A 21,526-nucleotide genomic window follows, 5' to 3' on the forward strand; every position below is an offset into this window, starting at 1 on the left:
GGAGGACTTGTCTGAAAAATGTAGTTTAAAACCTTACCGGGGCCAGAGTCGATCAGTTTAGAGTGTGTGTTCAGTGTGCATGAGGGCCCGTATTTAGTCCTCAAGATCAAGATAAAATCTCTAGGGTAAAATGTCAAGGGAACCATGGTGGATACTCTGATACAAGTGAGAACTTCCACTGCTCCCCAGATTTGTGTGTTGAGAGCTCTATCCCAGCTGGGTGCTGTGTAGTAGGTGGTAGGACTCATAGTGGCTGGGGCTTCTTAGAAGAAGTGGGCCCTGTAGGGCGTCCCCAACCCTTTATGCATTTCTCCCTGCTTCCTGGCCACCATGATGTAAAAAGTCCCTGCCACACTTTGTCAACATGACTTTCTCTGACACACTTTACTGAAATGATGAACCAAGATAAATCTGTCCTTTAAACTGTCTGTGTCCAGTATGTCACAGTGAAACACAAGGCTGCTGGCTGCAGTGTGCTGCTCTGTCTTGGTGTCATGGGCACAGTGCACAGGGCTGCACAGGCGCACCTCTAGTCTTTACCTGCAAACGTAGACTTCTTGTGGTGTCACATTGTAGGAGTGACACCTTTGATGTTGACACTTGAAAGTTGTCAATAGCCAGGTTAATAGTTACTGCTTTTGTTTTTGTTTTTGTTTGTTTTTTTCTCTTGGGGATATATGTGTAGTAATTGTGCTTTGCCATTTGAACTTACACACTACATATGAAACTAGTTCAATGTCTGGTATACAATAAGCATTCCATAACTTGGTTATAAATTGAATGCATTTTTATAACAGTTGTTAATTAACCTTTGTTTATGTTTTCAGAGAGCTATTGCCTACCTTTTCCCAAGTGGTTTATTTGAGAAGCGAGCCAGGCCAATGATGAAGGTAATCCTGATTACTTGTTTAAGAATGTCTTTTCTGTTTTATAGAAGTTACCTAATATCACTTTACATTTATTTTACAGCATCCTGAGCAAATTTTTCCAAAGCAAAGAGGTAAGTTTGCTCAAGACTGAGATGGTACATTTTATTTTTCTTTATTACAGTTTTAGGTGACACATCAGCAGTTTGTCACGTGGAAGTGCCATACGTCCAAAGTACTCTATATAATAATTGGCTAAAGTTTGCAGATTCTGTGTAGGATATGAAAGTTAGGCAAAAGCTTGCGTCTGCTGATGCCACACTGATTACTTGTATCCTGCATTTCACTAGGCATCTATGAGGAAGAATTTGGGGGTGTAGGTCTGTGGGTGACACGTGTGTGCACATATGTATATGTTTCTGTACAGGCATATACATAAGCATGTAGCCACATGCACATGGAAATCAGAAGACAACGTGGAGTAATTGTTTCTCTGCTTGTACAGCGTGGGTCTCAGGGCTCAAAGTCAGGCCAACAGGTTTGATGGCAAGTGCCCTACTCATTGAGTCATCTCTCAGACCCTCTCTTCACACTTTGAAGTAACGTGTATTTGTTACAAGTATTTTCAATCTCTTTCTAAATGTGTCCTGTGTTTATCAATTTCTAGATATGATTGATTATAACATACATACTTTTGTTTCGCAATAGCTTTTGGAACAGTGAATGAATGCTGCATACAGGCGCGCGTTTGTTTAAAGTGTGAGGATACAGTGTCATTTATAGTCTAATCACAAATGAGGCGGAGTAACCTGTACCTAGCCGCTTACCTGATAAGTGATGGAATAGCAACAATTGATTTATTCTCCCCTTTCTTACTGGCTTCTCTGTGCTTCAGCTCCTCAGGCTTCTCTCCTGTTCTTCTTTGTCTCTTAGTTCATCTGTAAGTTGTGTCTCTTTTGCCTTCTGAGGCTTCCTAAGTCCTTCAAAGCATCCTACTCTCCGTATTGTGTGCTCATTATTACAAGCACATAGAATATGACACCAAGGCTTTAGGTTATTGCTGCAAAATGCCCATGTGTGATTTTGAAAATATGCCAATATTGCTGGAATTGTCTGACATTGCAGCTAAGTGTATTTAACAATGCTCCTTTAGAAATAGCAGAAGTTCTGCTTTCTGTTCTCAACCTTATTGTACCTTTTATAGGATAAATCAGTTTGTAGGTATTTAGAAAAGTAACGATGAACTTTCAATTTGGATAGATCATGGCACTCGTTCTGGCACTATACCACCATTTGGTTTGTTGGAAGATGGAAGCTTCTAGATTGCGTTAACATAAAACACATGTCTGTAAAGCGGTAAAAATATTGGGGAGAGTAAAGATGCATACAGGTTGATGACAGAACCAAGAAGGAGCACTAATATTAGCCTGGAATTGGAAGAGCCTAGAGAATGGTTCAGTGAGGCAATAATGTTAATTTATGTTGGAAAAACCTGTTGTCCAGTAAGTGGATTTGATGACCGTGAACCTTTCTGTACCAATCCCTTAGCACTGACTGATTAAAAAGCAGTGCTGTTAACTTAGGCTCAAGACTTCAAGTAATGTGTCCTGGTTTTGTAGTTGTAGGTACAAACCCAAAGAATATGTTTTCTATGCAGATGACCCAAATAGTAATATAGTTATGCATGCTGAAGTGAAACATTGAGAAAAAATAAACAAAGGCCCGAGAATAGAAGCTGTCAGTTAAATTTTCTGACTTAAAAATCAATAGAACTGTATCACTGTTGTATTAAAGAATCAAAATGGAAATTATCCACTATTTGTAAATATTTGACAGTTCCCATCAAGTCCCATGAAATATGGTCATTATATCATGCAGATGCAAAATATGTTGTTAGTAACCGAGAAAGACAAAGTAAAAGAAAAATCAAGCTGATGAATATAATGGAAATGTAAAAGAGAGGCCATAACACTGAAAAAGCGAGTGAAGTCAGTCAAGAATAGTATTCCAAGTATTTACTTATATTTATTACTCTTACTTTGTGTGTGTGAATTAAACCTTGGGTCTCCCGTATGCCAAGCAGGCATATGCTTTACCAGGAAGCTGACTGTGGTCCAGTATTAACACTTAAATGGCAGTATTCACTGACTGACTGCTCTAAGGACAGAAGATATCTATGTTGGTATTGTCTGAATTTGAAACAGTAACTTTATGCTAATTACAAAACTCTTCCAAGTAATAATGGTAGTATTTACCGAACCTTAGAGTAGCACTGTTCTAAGTGCTTCATGTTTTATCTCACAGCTTTCTAACAGTTTTTTTAGGCACAAACTATTATTTTCCCCATTTTAAATTTCTGAAGATACCCTGACAGGAAGTGGCTAGGCGTGTAGTTTGGCCCAGGCAGTGATGATTCATGGTGCCAATGTGTTGCCCACACTCTCTGACAGATATCTTAAAGAACAGTTTAATTGCTACAGTTACCTCAATCAGGAAAATTCTGGGTAAACTAAAAACTAACCAGGCCACAAGTCATCAGGTTTGCTGAAAAATACTATCCCAGCAGTGGGCCAATTAGTGATTCTTGTTATGCCTTAAAGTAACAGAAAACTTGTTATTGTAGACCAAAAACAAACCAAAACAAAAAACCCAAAGGCATCTAGTTAAAAATCACATAATGACTAAATTGGGATATGACTTACTGAAAGAGCGAAGCTGTCTTCCCCACCTCTTTCCCTAAGAGAACACTGTATATTCCTGTATAACCTGGGCTATGTGGAGCAGGCTAGCCTCAAATTCAGAGAGATTGACTTGCCTCTGCCTCCTGAATGCACAAGTAGAACATTTTAAGAAGCTACCAGAGAACATAATGTTTTTCTCAGAATTTTAAGTATGGCTTAACATTACTCAGTGTATTAATAAGTGTTTTTATTCAAGAAGAAAACGTTTATATAGAAAAAAACAATTAACAAAACAGATCCTTTTGTTTTTGGTAAAAAGGTTTCAACTAGAAATGTAAAGAATCCTTCTTGTTTGAGTAGGACTTTTCATAAGCGAACAGAAACATTAGATCTTTAAATGTGTCATTAAATCCATTGCATTCAGAAATAGCTTACATTATTGACAGTTATTTGGAACCCTGACCATTATAATCTTATAAGAAACATGCAGGACTGGGTGTTTATGCAGCTCAGTTGTAGAGTGCATAAAGTTTTATCCCCAGCACTAAAATACTCTATCAAGAGACGAGGCCAAAACCAGGTAACTAAGGAAATTAATGGTACACAGTATCCTATGGCAAATCCAAAGCCACAGGAGGCAACAGCTGTGGATGCAGATGAGTGATGGAGGGTACTGAGCATGTGCACAGCCCCGACCAGTCCTCAGCACTGCAGAACAAGCAACCAGGATACCAGGAAGTTCAGTTGTTCATAGACCACAGTTACCTGCTAGGAGGGACTGACAAAATGTAAATGAAAAACTATATTAGAGCTTTACTGGGAAGTTATTGTTTAGGTGTCTGAAGTTACAGCATTAAAATTAAATGGTTCTGAAGTTTTAAATCATGTCCTTTTTAAAAGTTCTTAGGCCACAAAAGAGTTAAGAGTTAAATGTAAAATGTGGAAATTATATGAAGATCTTGCTGCCCAGTGACATCAGGGTAGCCAAAACCACACAAGGAAAAATCACTGTGGATTGGATGTGATACTGGTCTTACTAATAGCCCATGAATTGCTGTCTTTCTCTTTGGAGAGACGCAAACCATCTTAAAAATACTAAGTCCAACTATGTTAATGTGTGTGTGTGTTTGTGTGTGTGTGTGTGTGTGTGTGTGTGTGTGTGTGTGTGTGTGTGTGGACATGGGGAAGTTTGTGTTTTTAACCTTTTTAAAGAATAGTGACTGGAGGCTGAAGAGATGGCTCAGAGGATAAGGTTGCTCTTCAGAGGTCCTGAGTCACAGCCGTCTGCAATGGGGTCCAGTGCCCTCTTCTGGTGTGTCTGAAGACAACTACAGTGTACTCATATGCATTAAATATATCTTAAAAAAATTGACAAACAGATGTATTCAGATGATGAAATTTGCGTTAAGACCATTAACAACATTATGTGTAAGTTTCTGGAGTCAAATATGGAGGCTCACCTCTACAATGTCAACTCAGAAGGTTGAGGCAAGAGAATTGCCAGGAGTTTGAGGTCAGCCTAGAATATAAAAAGAGGCACTATTATCAACCTCGATCCTCTCCCTTTTAAAAAGAAAAAGAAAGAAAAAATAAAATTTACTCTCTAGAACAGTAGATGGATAACACAGCTAGTTATATTTTATGAGTATCCACATTCATCCAGTGCCCAGAAGAGGGCATTAGACCCTCTGGAACTAAGAGTCTGATGCACTAAGAGTGCAGAACTGTCATGTGAGCGCTGGGAACCAAAGTAAGAGCAGCAGATGCCCTTAACCACTGAGCCATCTCTCCTGCCCCAGCTATCAAAATGACAGAAAATCAGAAACACAAAAATCATAAATTATTTTCAAGGTTAAAACTTTTCTTTGACAAGAAGACACCAGAAAATCTGCATGAACTATGATATGAGCTTGGTTTCTAAAATAAATTACTCTTGTATATTAGTCTCCCCCTCCTAAAGAAAAACAAACTCAGTGGAAAAATAATAAAGTGTAGCATGCAGCTTGTATATGAAAATAATAAAAGTAGCCAGTTAACACTTTCAAGTACCTACGGTCAGAAATAGTGCCCTACAAAAACAGTAACACAGGCCTTCCCCCCCACCCAGGGATTAGGAAATATAAGCATTATGAAACAATTATTAGAAACAATTTAAATATTATCATAAAGTTCCCAAATAAAATCTTAGAATCATACCATCACACAGGCGGTAAAAAGATTGGGTTAACCCATTAGTCCGGAAAAGCAACTAAAAATGTTATAGTACGTAGTGTAAATACAGTAGAATGCCATGTTTGTTTACAAAACCACGGCAGACTATGTGACTGGCTATGCATGCAGGAGGGTGGCGAGGCTGAGTCCAGCCTTCATTACATGGTGAGCCTCGAGCCTCACTACACAACCAGACTGCTTAGACCCAAACCAACTAGAGCCAGCAAGAAGGTTCAGCAGGGGAAAGCACTTGCCTCCAAGCCTGTTATCCTGAGCTCAGTTGTGGGACCCACCTGCCATTATGCCCCCCCCCGAAATAAGTAATCGTCTATCAGTTTTTGTAAAGCAAATAAAAACTACAGCAACAAGTAACTAGGCAAATGCTGTCCCGTTCTGCAAGTGTTAACTTTCACCTAGCCTCTGGCCAAGAAATCCTTACTTTTAATCGTTAGGAGAGTTCTATGTTACTTGTATAAATAATTTAGCTTACCTGTTTTGAAATCTATGACAAGGAACTAAATGGGAGGGGCCTGTGTCAACAGCAGGCAAACTCTACATAGAACTACAGGAACATAGACAAAATTTTCATGGAGTCTTAAGTGAATACAAAAAAAAAAAGGGAAAAGAGAGACAATAGCCCAAAGTTTCTCCGAATGCTTAGGTAGACAGTGCCACTGTAACCCAGCTACATTCTTGCTGGTCGCCTAGACTAGTTTTTTAGTTGCCTATTCCATTGGATTCCATTCTGTCTCCAAAACTACTCATTACCATAGTTCATAGGCGTTTGGGGGAAATTGTATTAAGTTTGAAGGTGTTAAGAAGTAGCGAGGGGGGTTGGGGATTTAGCTCAGTGGTAGAGCGCTTGCCTAGGAAGCACAAGGCCCTGGGTTCGGTCCCCAGCTTCGAAAAAAAGAACAAAAAAAAAAAAAAAAGAAGTATCGAGGGGTTTTGTAAGGAATAGTGAGAACAGCTTTTGTAAGAGAGTTCTGATGAGTGCCAAACAGAAAGACAATGAGAGAGCAGCCCAAGCCAGTGCAGCTTAGCCAGACACTATACTTTATGAGTTTGAAGCTTTTCACATGTCAACAGCTTTAAGAACAGAATGCACCTATATTAAGTTCTGATGCGTGCTGTGATACGGTAAACTTTGCATTCTATCAGAGTAACAATAGTGCATCTCAAACTCTATGATTCTGTAGATTCAGTTCATCACATGTGTTTAGCAAGAAGTATGTGTGTACATGCATATATTTTATGAAGTCTAGATTTGCAAGCACAAAAGCACACAGAGCTGCGATTCAAGGTTCTACCCAGACTTAACGGTGGACTTAGCATAACCAGGATGCTTGTCTGGTTTTGTCGGTTTTGGTTACTTCCTGGAGCTTGTGGAAATGCCTAGCCAATGACCTTAACTCGTTGGTTTGTAACAGCATGGCTGTTCTTTTCAGTCTAAACCTTTTCAACATCCATTCAATGTTGTTTCTCCATTTTAAGTGTATTCATAGTTCAATAATAATTATCTTCAGAGAAGAAAAAAGTCCTACATATACAAGTATTTCAACAGAAAAAAAAGTTTACTATTTAAAAACAAAAGACTCTTTGCTTCCCAAGTACAAATCTAGATACATTGAATACCCAAGTATGCCAGTGATCAGAATTCCAGGAAAAAACTATAGGAAAATAAGTTTAACCCAGAGCCTTTAAGCTTGTGTTCCTGTGAAGATGGATGTTGTTTCAGAGGGTAAAGGAAGCCTGGTTGTACAGAGGCCTGTGGCCCTCCAAAGTCCCACAGCACACAGCAGTTGTCAGTGTATCTGCTGTAAGAACATGCCACGAGAAGCCAGACGACCAGGCTGAACGTTTCTGAAGGGTGGGCTCCATAGTGAAAACAGGGCTGTGAATGCTGCCAGGAAGCAGCAGATCCCACTCTGTGACACTGTTGTAACAGATACTGCAGGACAAACAACAGGAAATGACAGACAGCAGAAAGCTTATGCTATGTAGTAAGCCGAGGAATAATTGTTCTTTGTTTTCTCTTGACACAAAGATTTCCTATGCAACCTGGGCTGGCCTCAAAGCTCAGATCCTCTTCTCTGTGCTTCAAGGTGTTGAGATTACACGCGTGTACCAGCACATCCAGATAAAAGTGGAGTCCTTATCATGTCAGAGAGAGTCACTACAAACAGTTGAGAGTAGGCAAGAGAGTTAGAGTTTCGGTGTCAATTTGTTCTTTGGTTACTTAAGTAACTATTTCAAAAGAAATCAGGTGTAACTCCTTCCTGAGGCCCTTATTTTGTGGCTGTTTTCAACTTTGAGTGGGAGCTTACAGTGGGGTTGGAGTAAGTGATGTAGAGGCAGGTGTTTAGTGCAGGTATGCTGTGCTAGGCCGGCCTCACGTCTCTGAGTGCACTCACTGACTTATTATTGACTATACGTTTTCACTTGAAAACTGGGGAACCTTGGGGTTGGGGATTTAGCTCAGTGGTAGAGCGCTTGCCTAAGAAGCGCAAGGCCCTGGGTTCGGTCCCCAGCTCCGGAAAAAAAGAACCAAAAAAAAAAAAGAAAACTGGGGAACCTGAGTGTTTTTATTCTAATGAAGTGATTTGTGTTGTCTTACAGATTCTATTTAAAACAAGTGAAATAGATCTTCATGATGGAATATTTTATTAAATACATTGTTTTACGCTAACTGATATGAAACTATAACTATCCTAAGCATTACATGTTAAGTATGCTACATATGTGCATTTTAAATATGAGTAATTTGATATTTTAGATACTTTTGATATGCTAATCTGAATCACAGATGTATCCCATACTGTAGTTAGACTCAAAGTTTGGTTTGTGTCTGTACATGTTTTTGTTTGTCTTCATCTAGCAATCCAGTGGGGAGAAGACGGCCGTCCATTTCATTTTCTCTTCTATACTGGCAAACAGTCGTACTACTCGCTAATGCACGTAAGTCTATTCATTCATAAGCTGTAAAGCTATACTAGGGCCCTCTCTTAGTGTCAGAACTGTCTCTCTGTGGACAGAGGACATGTTGAGACTTCTGATTCGAACCTCCCCGAGCTGCCTCCCTGCCTCTACGTCAGAGTATTTATCCTTAAGGTGCTCCCGCTCACCAGTTCCAATACTGTCAGACCAGGGGCCAGCGTGCTGTCAGGATTGTGAAGTCGTACATTTGCCTCCACACAGCTCTCTGCTTTGCTTCTGCCACTCATTACAGTTTGGACTGTCCATTGGTCAGTGCAGAGTGTGAGAGAGAATCCAGGTCACAGTAGGCCTAGCAGTGAGGTCCTACTATGCTTCAGCTTTTCTGTATTCTGGGAAACTTGTGCTGCCTTGAGAGAGAGCTGTTGATAGTCTGGGAATTTGAGAGTGGTCCCCAAAACTGCTGTTTGGAAAAAAATTGGATGCCGGTATCCATTTTTTTAAAGACAGAACACATTATATTTTTAGAACATGGTGTCAAGTTCTGTCTTATCCATACTGTTACTTTTAAAGCTGTAGAGATATTTATAGGGCTTCTCCCACCCATAGTAGGAGGCTGGGGCCTCTGCACTCATTCCTGTGCCTTTAGACCTATCTGCTGTTTATGTGTGCTTCACAAACCCAAAGGACAAAGTCCCCACTTGTCAGGTACATTTATTTCTTAGGGAAAAAAAGAAAACCTTCTTTTCGCTTTTTGTTGACCTTGGGCAAATGAGCTTCGTGCCCTGGCAGAAATGAAATGAATGACAAATGTTGAGTGTGTCTTTGCTGAGTAATGGGGCTGTGCTCCAGCTTCCAAGGAGCCTCCCGCGCACAGCCTGCGGCTGCCCGAGGACCCCTGCTGCTCATTTAAATAGGTATGTCAAATCTGCCTCCAAACGCCGCTGGTTTGATCTGTGGTAATATTTGTGAAGGTTCCATATGGACTTGAGCCCCCTGCAGTGCTAAGAAATAATGTACAACGCTTCATGGTGCAGACGCAAATTTCCCCTGCAAAGGGATGCAGCGCCGCGTTTTAGCTGTCGGAGGGGATGATGGAGCTGACGCGCTAGGCCTGTCAACTTGTTACACGGATGGGTTGCACGCAGCGAAGCTGTGGAAAATCTGTGCCTTTTAACTTTTCTACTTAATCACGGTTGTAGCATTGCCTTTAGACTGTATGCTACATTAATTCTCTTCCTGCCTTCTGCCTTCATCCCAAGTTTCACGGAAAAAAGTAAAGCGCGCAGGTCTTACAGAGGAGCCTTATCAAACAGCTGTCATCTGACAAGCCATTTGCATTTGTTTTGGCTGAAATGGAGCAACCCAAGGGCAAGATCTTTTGTTGCATTCCATCATAATGAAGAAATTACACATTGTGTAAGAGGCCTGGCTTTATTTTTAGTTTGCTTGTGTGCTTTAAAAGGTATTGCTCCAGAAACTGATGGGATAGGATTTTACCATACTCTGACTGAAATGTCAAATTATATTTGACTAATAAATGCTCTTCCCCTGGGTTGGGCAGACTTTTGTTGCACATAGTAGAGTTCTTTGGGCTTTTACTTTTGTTAACTCAGGAAATTCTAAGTGTTTGCCCGTCACATCAGCATCACTTATGGCAAATGCCATTAATTAGAGCTGCAGTCACACCCATATCATCTCCTAGAGCACACACATCACTGGCTTCTGAGGTGCTCGGACTTTGAAATCGTGGCTCAGTGCTCGCTGCTCAGCCTGCAGAAGCACTTTCATGCTGAAGTGAGCACTGCACATAAAGTCCAACAGAAGCAGACCAGCTTGCAGGCTTTCTCTCCTTTGTTCTGCCCTAACATCCTGCAGTGGGGGTGCCTCCCCTCTGCCCCCAGGCAGCGCAGGAAGCAGCCCCCGTAGAATGACAGGCTGAAAAGCCTTAGGAGTGAAGCTTTGTTGCTACCATTTGCTTTTGCAGATACAATTTTCTCTCAGGATGACAGGGGGAAAGACACTCAGCCAAACAGCCTTTCCCATGTCTGTGAGCAGCTGTAATTGTGTGAGACAGGACAGTCCATGGTCCGGCTTTTTGACAAGGAAACTGATCTCAAGCCTGTGTGCAGCTGCGTGAGGAGACCTTTCTGAGCTCTATTAACCTTCCTTATTATTTACAGTCATACTGAGCCTTTTAGTATGGTTGGCTGTTACATAGGACATATGTGTACCTCATTACAGCTAGTCTGAGATAGCTCTGGTGCACACTGCAGTTAAGAACAACATAGAAGCTAGGCATGGTGGTGCACTTGGAAGGCAGAGGCAAGTGGATCTTTGAGTTTGAACCTAGCCAGGACTACAGGAAAAGACCCTACCTTTAAAAATAAAAAGATAAAACAGTATGTAGTTAGGCATGACACATGAATGTAAGTTCAGCATTTTGCAGGGCAAGTACAAAAGGATTGTTGCAAGTTCAAGGCCAGCCTGGTCTACATAGTGAATTCCAGGCCAACAGAGAAATTTAGCAAGACCCTGTCTCAATTAAATAAAAAAAAAAAGTGGGGGTTGGGGATTTGGCTCAGTGGTAGAGCGCTTGCCTAGGAAGCGCAAGGTCCTGGGTTCGATCCCCAGCCCCGAAAAAAAGAAAAAAAAAAAAAAAGTGGTATATAATGCTTTAGTGAATACTATTTCCAGTTTGTGTACAGCTGGCTCATCGATTTTTAGGACATAATGAGATTTGTGAGGAAAAATGACAATGGAAGGAAACGTAGTGTATCTGTCCCTCTGAGGAAATGAAGCCTGCTGGGCAAGTGAAGTGAAGGGAACTTTGGATCTGTGGGGTGCTCCCACTCCATGTCACACACTAAGCGTTCATTTGTAGGTCTGTTGCGCCCCTAATGTTGCTGTGGACATAGTGACTCCTGGGTTTTCAGGATCCTGGGAAAATCAGTAAAAACACAGCTAACAAGATGTACATATATAATGAAAAGCTGTAAAACAATCTTGACACAGCTTAAACAATTAGAAGTGGTTTCGAGAAATAGGAGACTTCCTGGGTTTTGCAGAATGGCACTAAGTAGCCAAAAAGGGACTAGGTGCTTGACAGTGTTGGCTTGGCCTGCCTTCTTTATTGAAACTTTATGGTTACCGTTCCCTCAGGAGCCATTTAAGCAATAAGACTTGTAAACTTCTGAGGCATTATAAGCTGCAGCCTAGGTTTCAAGAAGAAAGGAAAGAGAACAGAAACTTCCTGAAAATGCTAACAGGAGAAAGAGAAGGATTCTAAGAGTATTAGATGTGTGTGTGTGAAAAAGGAAATAGGGTGTGGCTCTGTCAGATGGGACTCTGGACCCCATCCCTAGCATGTGAAATGAAATCGCGATAGAGCAGATGTGCAGGCAGTGGCTGGTCTCGAGCTATCTTGTAAAAAAAGTTCCTGGCATTTCAGAGCTTCTGTAAGTTTTTCTCTTAACCCCAGTTCTTCTGCCTAAGGACAGCAGCCCCCTCAGAAGTAGGCAGCCTGATTAGGCCACTGTAGACTGCAAGCCAGGGTCCTAGCATAAAGTGTCATGGCATTTACACTTGGCTTAAATGTTTCTAGATGTCCCTCGTAACCTTGTGAATACTTCTACCTCTTGAATGTAATGCTGCTGTCTTTAAAAATGGAATTGAAGTAACTGTTTCTGAGTAATTATTTAACAGCTCTGTGGAGTGATTGTTTTTAAACAACCATGTTCTGGGCTGGAGAGATGGCTCAGTGGTTGAGTACTGGCTGCTCTTCCAGAGGACCTGGGTTCAGTTTCCACCAGCCACATTGTGGAGCACAGCTGTCTATAGTTCCAGTTCTAGGCACCTGACACTCTCATGCAGACGTAAACACAGGCAAAACCAATGCACATGAAATAAAATAAATAAAAATTAAAACACACACACATATGCCTATCTAAGACTTCTTGGCAGCAGGAATTAATTCAGTCATTAATTCAGCAGTATTTTCATTTTCTTCATATATGAATAACTATTATTATATAGCTTATATACTCAAAGTGTATGGTTAGGAAAATGATGTTTTAAAAATAGGATTTAACTTGCTACCTCTGTGAATTCACTGAGATTACTTCTTTTGTACACATACTTACAATATATGGCTTTAATTCAAGATGTAAAAGTCTCTGGAGGTGAGTCCTAAGCACTCTGATGTCCCCACTGCTCTCAGTGAGCTTCCCAGGGGGCTCATAAGACCTGGAGCAAAGACTCTGGTCATTTTTTGTTGCCTGGCCTTTTCGTTAGGTAGATCATTCACAGAGGGATGACGGGGGTCCGTAATTGAGGCATGTCACTTGCAACCTGCACTACATCAAAACCTTTGTGAACTACATTGGTGCTTATTTCTGTGGTTTTTGTTTACATGAGTGGTCAGAGCACTTGGGGTGGGTATTACTTAAGGGGTTGATTCTCTGTGATTCTTTAACAGATTGCAAACTGTCTAAACTGGAGATTACCATTACTCACTGTTTAGTGTACCAAATGCAGTTGACTTCTCCTGTGCTGCCCTCCAATGCACTGGTATTTGTTTACCCGTCCTAAAATTGGAATTTCCACATGATTAGTATAACCCAAACAAATTGTGAAGGATACTGAGATTCGTACTGCTCAGGCTCCGGGAAGGGCTGTTAGTTTAAGAATTTCTTTTCTAAACCTGAGCATCTGGTATTTTCAAATTAAGGCACCTTCTAAATTTGACTCATACATTATGGAAATCTGATGGCACAAGGGGTGGATAGGCTTGCTTTGATTTTATGAAATATTAATCATAGCTGTGATTAATGATTCAGCATTTCACATCTGGGTTATTCCTGTCATATTTGAAATTACACTATTAAGTACAGTATATAAGCTTAGAGTAGGTGGGGTCATTCTAATTCTCTTGTGTCCCTAAAAAATCAAGCGGAAATGTAATAATATACCAAAAGCTACCAGTGATAATCTGTGATGTTGACAGTTCCTGGCATATTTTATGCCCTCAACGATTTTTCTATGTAAATCGGAACATATCTCTTCGGGGAATTGAAGCTATAGAGTTTACTTCCCAGAGAACTGGTGTTTTTAGCTGAACCACAAGGCAGACTCTTGAGAGTCATTTCTTACACTAACAGAGAGAACTCATAGACATGGGCGCCAGCACAGTGCTTTTACTTACTTGACTCGGGACAGCATCATTGGCCACTGCTACAGGCAGGCACTGTGCTAGGTTCTTTGAGTGGATTTCCTCACTGAAGAATGTTTGCAGCTGGAGTGTAGATCAGGGTAGAGGCGCCTGCTTGAGGCTCTGGGTTCATGTCCCAGAACCTCCTTGAGGAACGCAGGGAGCAGCAAGTCACTGGGCTTCACCGGCTCAGACATTCGTCATCAGTAAGTGGAACTCAGTCTCATTTGATGCACACTTTGCCATGCTCTCTTTCACATCTCTTTACTTAAATCATTTGCGAGTGATTATGGATATGAACACCAGAAGGAAACGGCGTAGAAAGGATACTCATAGGAAGCTAGAGACTCAAGTGAAACGCGGGCGGATGAGAGGTCTGATGTCTGGGAGGGAAGGCACTTGCTGAGTTCACTCCTGGAACCCATGTGGACGTGGAAAGGGGGGTCTCCAGAGGCATCCTCCGGCCTCCACTCATGCACCCACATATGGACCATACACATGCTTACACAATAACAAGTAGAAATTAGAAAAAAGATTTTAAGTGAAAACTGCTTGAAAGCCATTGGAAAATGGTTAATTTACCAGCCTGATCTTGAAACTCATCTAGTGTTTCAGTAGTTGCTTTGGTTACTCTAGAAAATTAAGCCCTTTCAAAGCGAGGGAGGTGTGTTCTGACCATGCTGGTGGTCTCTACCTTGCATGACTGTGTTTGCATTTGAAGCCATGTCCCTAGCCACTGCAGCCTCAAGTCCAAGGGCTACTTGACTCATTCACGTGACCACACGTGTGCACTCTGACGTGCTATCTGCCCACTTGGTGCAGGTGAGGAAGAGTTTACCTGTTGAGGGTGTTGAGGAGTATTGAGAACTGCTTTTTAGAAACCAGTGTGTTGAAAATGTTTTCATCCTGCTACCCTAATGCAGTAGTTCTTAACATTCCTAATACCACAACCCTTTAATCCAGCTTTTCATGTTGTGGTGACCCCCCAACCATAAAATTAATTCATTGCTACTTCATAACTGTGATTTTGCTACTGTTCTGAATTGTAATGTAAATATCTGTTTTCCAGTGAACTATGAAAGGGTTGTCCCCTGGGGTGTCAACCCACAGGTTGGGAATCACTGCCTTGATGTGCTGTGTTAGCTGCTGAGAGGCTCGCCCAGTGGCGTAAGACCTAAGTTTAGTCCCTAGCACCACACACAACAACTAGACGGTCCCTAACTGCAGTCAAGCAGTCTCTTAAACAACTAGACAGTCCCTAACCACAGTCAAGCAGTCTCCTGAAGGCTCAGATTCTAAGATAAGTGTTAGGCAGTCGCTGAGCTAGAGTTGCCGTAAGTCACCGACCATAAGTGTAAAGGTTATATGGTTTCATAAATTAGGATTCTTTTAAAGGAAAATCTGTATTCTATGTATGATACTGTAAGAAAAGACATAGTTTTCAGGAGTTTTGTTGTTTTAACCATACTTAGGGGTGTGAAATGTAAAACTTATTGTAGACATTTTTAAGTCAGTTAAATGTTATAAAGTCTCACTGAAATTACTGCCCCTTGGTTCAGTTGAGAACTATTTACTCTGAAGCTAGATTGAGTAGGGGAGCACTAGAATAATGGGTGCTTGGAAGAACTGATAAACTGTATGATCAGGAACACTGTTCCTGTCCTCTTATCTTAGCTGTGTATTTTATTTCCCTTAGGACATGTATGGAAAGGTTCTCCAGCTAGAAAAGCACAGAGGTCCACTTTCAGAAAACACTGAGTCCAGGTAAGTGTCTGTCTCCCATTGCTAGCATGAGGCCTGAAGTTTGCACAGTATTTCAGCCATGGTCACTAAAGTTCTAAATTGGTGATTTTTACTTAAGAGAAAACATACTGAACTTATTTTTATGTTACCTCATTACAAATTTATGGGTTAAGTGGTATTTAGTCGTTCTTTTGGATTGCGATGTTCTCAGTGTTTTCTGTACAGCTGATCAGTCAGCTCCGTTAACCCAAGCATCCATCCATCTTAGGGCAGACCTACGTATACATTTACATTTGTTCTTACACAGAAGACACCTTAGAACACTTGTCCAGCTTGTGGCTGTGGCTATAGTTTGGTTGGTTTTTTTTTTTAAATTGGGACTTTATTACTACCTCAGCCAGTTGATAAGAAAATAGTCTTCTGTATGCCTTCTGTGTAAATTGCACAGGCACACTTTTAAGCTTTAAAGAATCTAGTAGCTTTTAACTGAAGTTTCATAATAACAACATTTAACGCTTAAAGCAAAATGTTTCCTCAGAGTCTTTCCTCAGGTAGATTGAAAGAATGGAGTGTTTCTCCAAAGTGGTATATGTAGGAGTACTCCTGACTCTACATGAATTGCTACTGTATGTAGGATCTTTTGTGATATAACTCTAATTGCATGCTTAATTAAAAATATATGTGATATTTTAACAGAGACCTGATTGGCAGCAGATGGCTGATTAAGGAGGAACTAGAAGAAATGTTAGTGGAAAAACTGTCAGATCAAGATGTGAGTAATTAATCTTTTTAATTTGAGGGGACCTGTGTCATGAGCATGCAGACAATTGCTGTATTAAGATCCTAATAGTGACGCTCCTCAGAGCCAGGTGTTCCCAGACACTCACCCTTGTTCTCACATGGCCCTTGTTGATTTCTGCAGTCAGAGAAGTGACACATTTAGTCTCCAGATCCTCCTCCTCCTCCTCCTCCTCCTCGTGTAAGTGCCCTCCTGTCTTCTGCCAGTTGTTGTAGGGAGTAAGGCAGATGCTGTTTTTTAATCTCTTCAGTAAGGCCAATAGTTAGTGGTACAAGCCAATGATGAGTGCAAGGAGCCATCCAGTAGAGAAGGATTCAGCGCATGGTTACCTTCGTGCAGTCTGTGACTTCCCGGCTTACCTCAGTCACATGCAGGTCTGTGAGGGGGTGCTTTGTGTCTTGGGACTTGCATATCCACTGTTTAACAGACACTAAGAATGGTGGCTCTGGGCTGCATTTTCCTAAACCTCACCTCAGGCCTGACATAGAATCCCCTAGAGAGCGGTCCAGGAATCCACAGTGAGCAGACACTCTCGGTGAATCTGGGTCCTGTAAAGCCCATGACTCCATTTTAAGTCGTGATTGTGCTGACTGTGTTGAGTGTCCTCACTGAGCGCTGCCTCATCTCAGGAAGTTGGATGTGTTGACATATTTAGATCTTACTGTGCGGTAGCCTCACCACCATAAGGTTTTAAGTTGTGTCCATTGTTTGTTCTCATTTAATACTGGACAAGTTAGTGTTTGGGGGAAGTTGCAGTTTGCTTAGGTAAGGTGTCAGGAATTTGTTTGGTGGCAGATCTGGAAGTGATTGCTAGGATCTCGACCACTGAGCCCTACTGTGCTGGAATTGAATTGGAAAGTGAGTGCGCGATATCATTTTCTTTCTGTTTTCCAGCTGCCACTTTGATTTTTGTAAAATCTATGGGGTTTTTGTCTGTTTTTTCCATTTTGGAAATGCTCTAAGAAGTTTAATAACAGGATATAGTTATAAAACCAAAACACAACCTAGGTAATAATCCTCTACACTTTCAGAGTGGCTGGTGTTAACACTGGTCCTGGAACTTGTGCCTGTGATAAAGCTGAGGGCAGCAGGAGCAGACTGTGGCTCCTAAACCATAGCCTAGTTCATTACCACAGCCATAGCCTAGGTGGAGACCCATTGGTGTCTTTTTAAAAGGTCAGAGAAGGAATGGTGAGAGTCGCTGAGTTCAAGGACACAGCAGGGGAGGAAGATGAAAAGGCCTAGCAGTGTGGCCAAGGATGTATAGGAACCCTGTAAGTGGAGAGAAAGAGGAAATGACTAGCAGCGTGGCCATGGGTGTCTAGCAGCGTGCCCAGGAGTGTGTAGGTCCTGCCTACTTAGAATCCGCATGCCTCCCTTCTCTTCTTGTCTCCCAGGAAGATGTATGATTTGAACAGTTGTCTTAGTACGGTTTAGCCTGTTGAGAGGCTCAGATATTTCACATTACCATTAATGGGTTTTCACTGGAAAGGCAAGTGTGGCAAAGTTGGCTATGACTTTTAGGGTTGGCAAGGAACAAATAAGTCATCAAAAACTGGGCTCCACAAGCCGTATTAACTAAGGCTCTTAAGTATAGTTGTTTCCTTCTCCACAAACACTTTAGAGTGATTATTCTGGCTTCTAATTTTAAGGGGTTAATACCAAGTTGTTTACTTTCTAATCACATGTTCAAGAACTATTAAAAAAAATGCACAGAGTAGCAAGGATAATTTATTTCAAGAGGTTGCCCTTTAAGTCAAGTATCTCTTGAATTTTTAAATAGCTTGATTGTTCGGTTTTAAAGGAAATCATAAACATTAAAGTAACACAGCTTGAACAGCCAAAAATATATTTGCCAAATGTATTATGAAATATAACTTAAGGGGAACATTTTCTCAAAATCAGACTCTTTTGCTATTTATAACTGACTAGAAATTATTTCTAATGTTCCTTTTGATGCAGTCCTATTGACAGAATAGAAGTTATACTTTTGAAGATCTAAATATTTTTTAAAATAAATTTAAATATCAATTTCATAATCATAATGCAGAGAAACTGATTTTCTGAATGATAAATCCCTTTGTTTTTTGAGAGGAAAGCTTAAGTACTGAAGATCCACGGAGAAAGTGATGCATCTGCATGCTGTTTTAAAAGCAGCGTGAAGATGCAGAAGTGTCATCCTGTCAAAATTCATCAAGAAAAGCAGCATTGGAAAGATCAAGTATATATAAATAGCAAAACTTTCGCAAATGCAATTACACTCGCTTCTTCTAATGAATTCTATTGTCTGCAGTACACCCAGTTCATCCGACTGCTGGAAAAGTTACTGACATTGCCGTGCGGTCCTGCCGAAGAGGACTTTGTGCGGAGGTTCCGCCGGAGTGTAACTGTTCAATCCAAAAAGCAGCTGATCGAACCCGTGCAGTATGATGAGCAGGGCATGGCCTTCAGCACCAGCGAAGGTAACGGCATTCCGCACGGAGAGGGCATCTCTTTCGTCAGGACTCAGGCTCGATGGCGATGGCGTTTGGGCAGTTGCTCTCCAGAACACACTCACTCCTTTGTTGACTTTGCTGCCGCTGCGCTGGGTCTCCCAGTTTAAGACTCCACTGGAGGTTTCTGTTTCTTTCTTTTAAACTGAACTGAAAATGTTGCAAGAGAAAGTCCACAGCCATGCAGTCTTTAAACTGTTTCCCCGCAGTGCTCAGTGAACCTGCATTTCGGATGTAAGCATGCAACATGAAAACTTGAGGCCTTAACTCGAATTTTCTTGGATTATGAATGAGGGCATTAGATGTGACCCCTTTTTTGAGAATTGGTCTGTTAAACAATTTATAAGTTACCTTTGAGTGTCACCTTTTCCACGGATTTCTTGCATTTTTTCCAGTTGTGTTTCACTCTATAGAATTCACATATTTTTAGATGTTTGTCTTGACTCACTTTTATTAATTATAAGAGTTGGTTGCTGTTTTTGTAGGAAGATAAATGAGTGTGAGTAACTGGGTTTCTGAAACAAATTTGAAATGGAATTGCAGAGCATAATTCCCTCACAGGCAGCTTTATTACCTCAGGCATAGTGCAGGCCACCTCAGGTTCTGACCCTAGTAGGTGTAGAAGTTGTCTCTTTGCAGGCTCACCCAGTCGGGAAACTTGAAGCACAGTCCTGAACTCACTGGTGGGCTTTTCCATCCCTGCAGGCCGGAGGAAGAGCGCCACAGCACGGGCTGTTGTTTATCAGCACGGAAGCGGGAAGATCCACGTGAACGGAGTAGATTATCTGCTTTACTTTCCCATCTTACAGGACAGGTGAGGATCTGACTCCTGCTTCTAAGGAAAGCAGGCTTCATAATCCATCATCTTCATTAAGAAGACCCACAGTTTTCTGAGCTTTCCGAAGGATTCTTTCTCTTCACTAATAAACCAGCTAAGCAGAAACTCTTGCTATCTTTCTAGGTAGATTTTCAGATTTTTAGAAAGCCTAGAAGCCGCATTGGTTAATTGACTCATTCTGTCAGGTCCTGCTGGAGTTTTGAGTATTGTGAGGTATGTCTCACATTGGAAACGCAGAGCATGCCAGAGGGAAAGGGAAGCACATGCCCGCCCTCCGATGAGAAGTCAGGTGTTCACAGAACGCAGCAACCCCTGAAACCAGCTCTGGCAAAGCAGGGAGGTGAGAGGAGAGTGCCACAGCTTAGGCTCGATTTCCTAATTGTGAGCATTAGAAAATGTCTGCCTTGTCTCTTTCAACTTCCTCCTTATACATAGACGGAGGAAGCAAAGAAACCTGTGGGAGGTAAAGTCAAAGCACAAGTTTTGGTCCATTCCCGGTTCTGTGTGCATTGTTCCTGGGAGGCAGGCATTGTCACAGTCCGGTATTACACGGCTTTGTCCATTCACTGTTCCCTTGGAGCGCTGAGTGACAGCTGTTCCACTACTTTGCTCCGTGCTTATGGGCCGCTGTGTGAATATTTCCTAGCTTCTGCTCTGTTTCCAGAAGGTGTGGTGGCGTTTAAGGCAAAGGGGCTGAAGCTCCTGGATGCCCAAGCTTGTGTAAGGAAGCAACAGAGTAACGGCCTAAGGAGAGCACTTCCTTGGATTTGTGTGTGTTCCGTGTCAAGAAGGCACTTGTTCTTAACTCTGTTTAATACAAATTCAACTTATTCTGCCATTATCCGCACTGGAATAGAGGAAGCATAGGAAAAGCCAGAAAGAGGCCCACACCACAGGGTAATAACTTCACTAGAATCAGCAAGGTTGGGCAGCATGTCTGTCACTTGGCGTTCAGACATGGTCACCCATGATTTAACCATAAGTCTCAACCATAACTTAGTCTGGCAATTCAGTTACACCTTAAATCTTACATCCCTCCCCACAACTGTTGCACCACCCCAGTTGGAGACAGGGTCTTACTGCATAGCTCTGGCCAGCCTGGAACTCGCTGTGAGACCCAGACAGATCTCAGAGGCAGAGATCCGCCTGCCTCTACTTCTCAAGCTCTGTGATTATAGGTATGTCCACTACTCCTGGTAGCTTAAATTTTTAGTTTGAATTCAACTAGCAACGTTGTCTGTGGCCCTTCATGTCAGAAGTGTGGGAAAGAAGTCAATGCCGACTCAGATGGTTCCTGCTGTTAGGGAACATCTGTTGGGGAAGCCCAGGGCTGCTGCTCTCAGAAGGGACACTCGGACCCTCTGATTGACCTAAAATAGCTGTAGGGACTAAGGGGTACCCTGCTAGCCATGAACTACCCTTTCCTTCCAGAGAAGCAGGAGTCAGCAGTGAAGAGACCACTGACCTCGGTCATTGGGAGATGGCAGAAGCAAGGGCAGGGCCTCTCAGCTGTGTAACTTCAGACACAGCGCTTCTTGGTCAGACCTGCAACTGGGGAGAGGGGGCTGAGCATGATGGTCTCCGAGCTGCTTTTCTTAAAGCCTCTGGACCTGCTCCCCTCCCAGGGTTATGTCTCTAAGGGCTGCTGTTTTACACAGGTAGAAAGCTGATGGTGAGGATGCTGCGGCTTTGCCTCTCGACGGTCATCAGATGTTTTTATTTGCTCTTATTTACAACAGACATGGATCCCTGT

At 41.8% G+C, this 21,526-nt stretch overlaps 1 protein-coding gene across 1 annotated transcript in view; it reads left to right on the plus strand.

The window, feature by feature from the left end:
* The window catches only part of Mrps9 (mitochondrial ribosomal protein S9), a 52,118-nt gene that overhangs the window by 26,624 nt on the left and 3,968 nt on the right, over nucleotides 1–21,526 (plus strand). The window contains exons 3-9 of the mRNA XM_032901025.1: nucleotides 828–890; nucleotides 970–1,000; nucleotides 8,637–8,716; nucleotides 15,598–15,665; nucleotides 16,341–16,416; nucleotides 18,737–18,905; nucleotides 19,641–19,749. Coding sequence (XP_032756916.1) covers nucleotides 828–890; nucleotides 970–1,000; nucleotides 8,637–8,716; nucleotides 15,598–15,665; nucleotides 16,341–16,416; nucleotides 18,737–18,905; nucleotides 19,641–19,749 — 596 coding nt within the window. The remainder of the gene's footprint in view (nucleotides 1–827; nucleotides 891–969; nucleotides 1,001–8,636; nucleotides 8,717–15,597; nucleotides 15,666–16,340; nucleotides 16,417–18,736; nucleotides 18,906–19,640; nucleotides 19,750–21,526) is intronic.

Source organism: Rattus rattus, chromosome 4 (assembly GCF_011064425.1).
Source record: "Rattus rattus isolate New Zealand chromosome 4, Rrattus_CSIRO_v1, whole genome shotgun sequence".
Classification (NCBI taxonomy): Eukaryota; Metazoa; Chordata; class Mammalia; order Rodentia; family Muridae; genus Rattus; species Rattus rattus.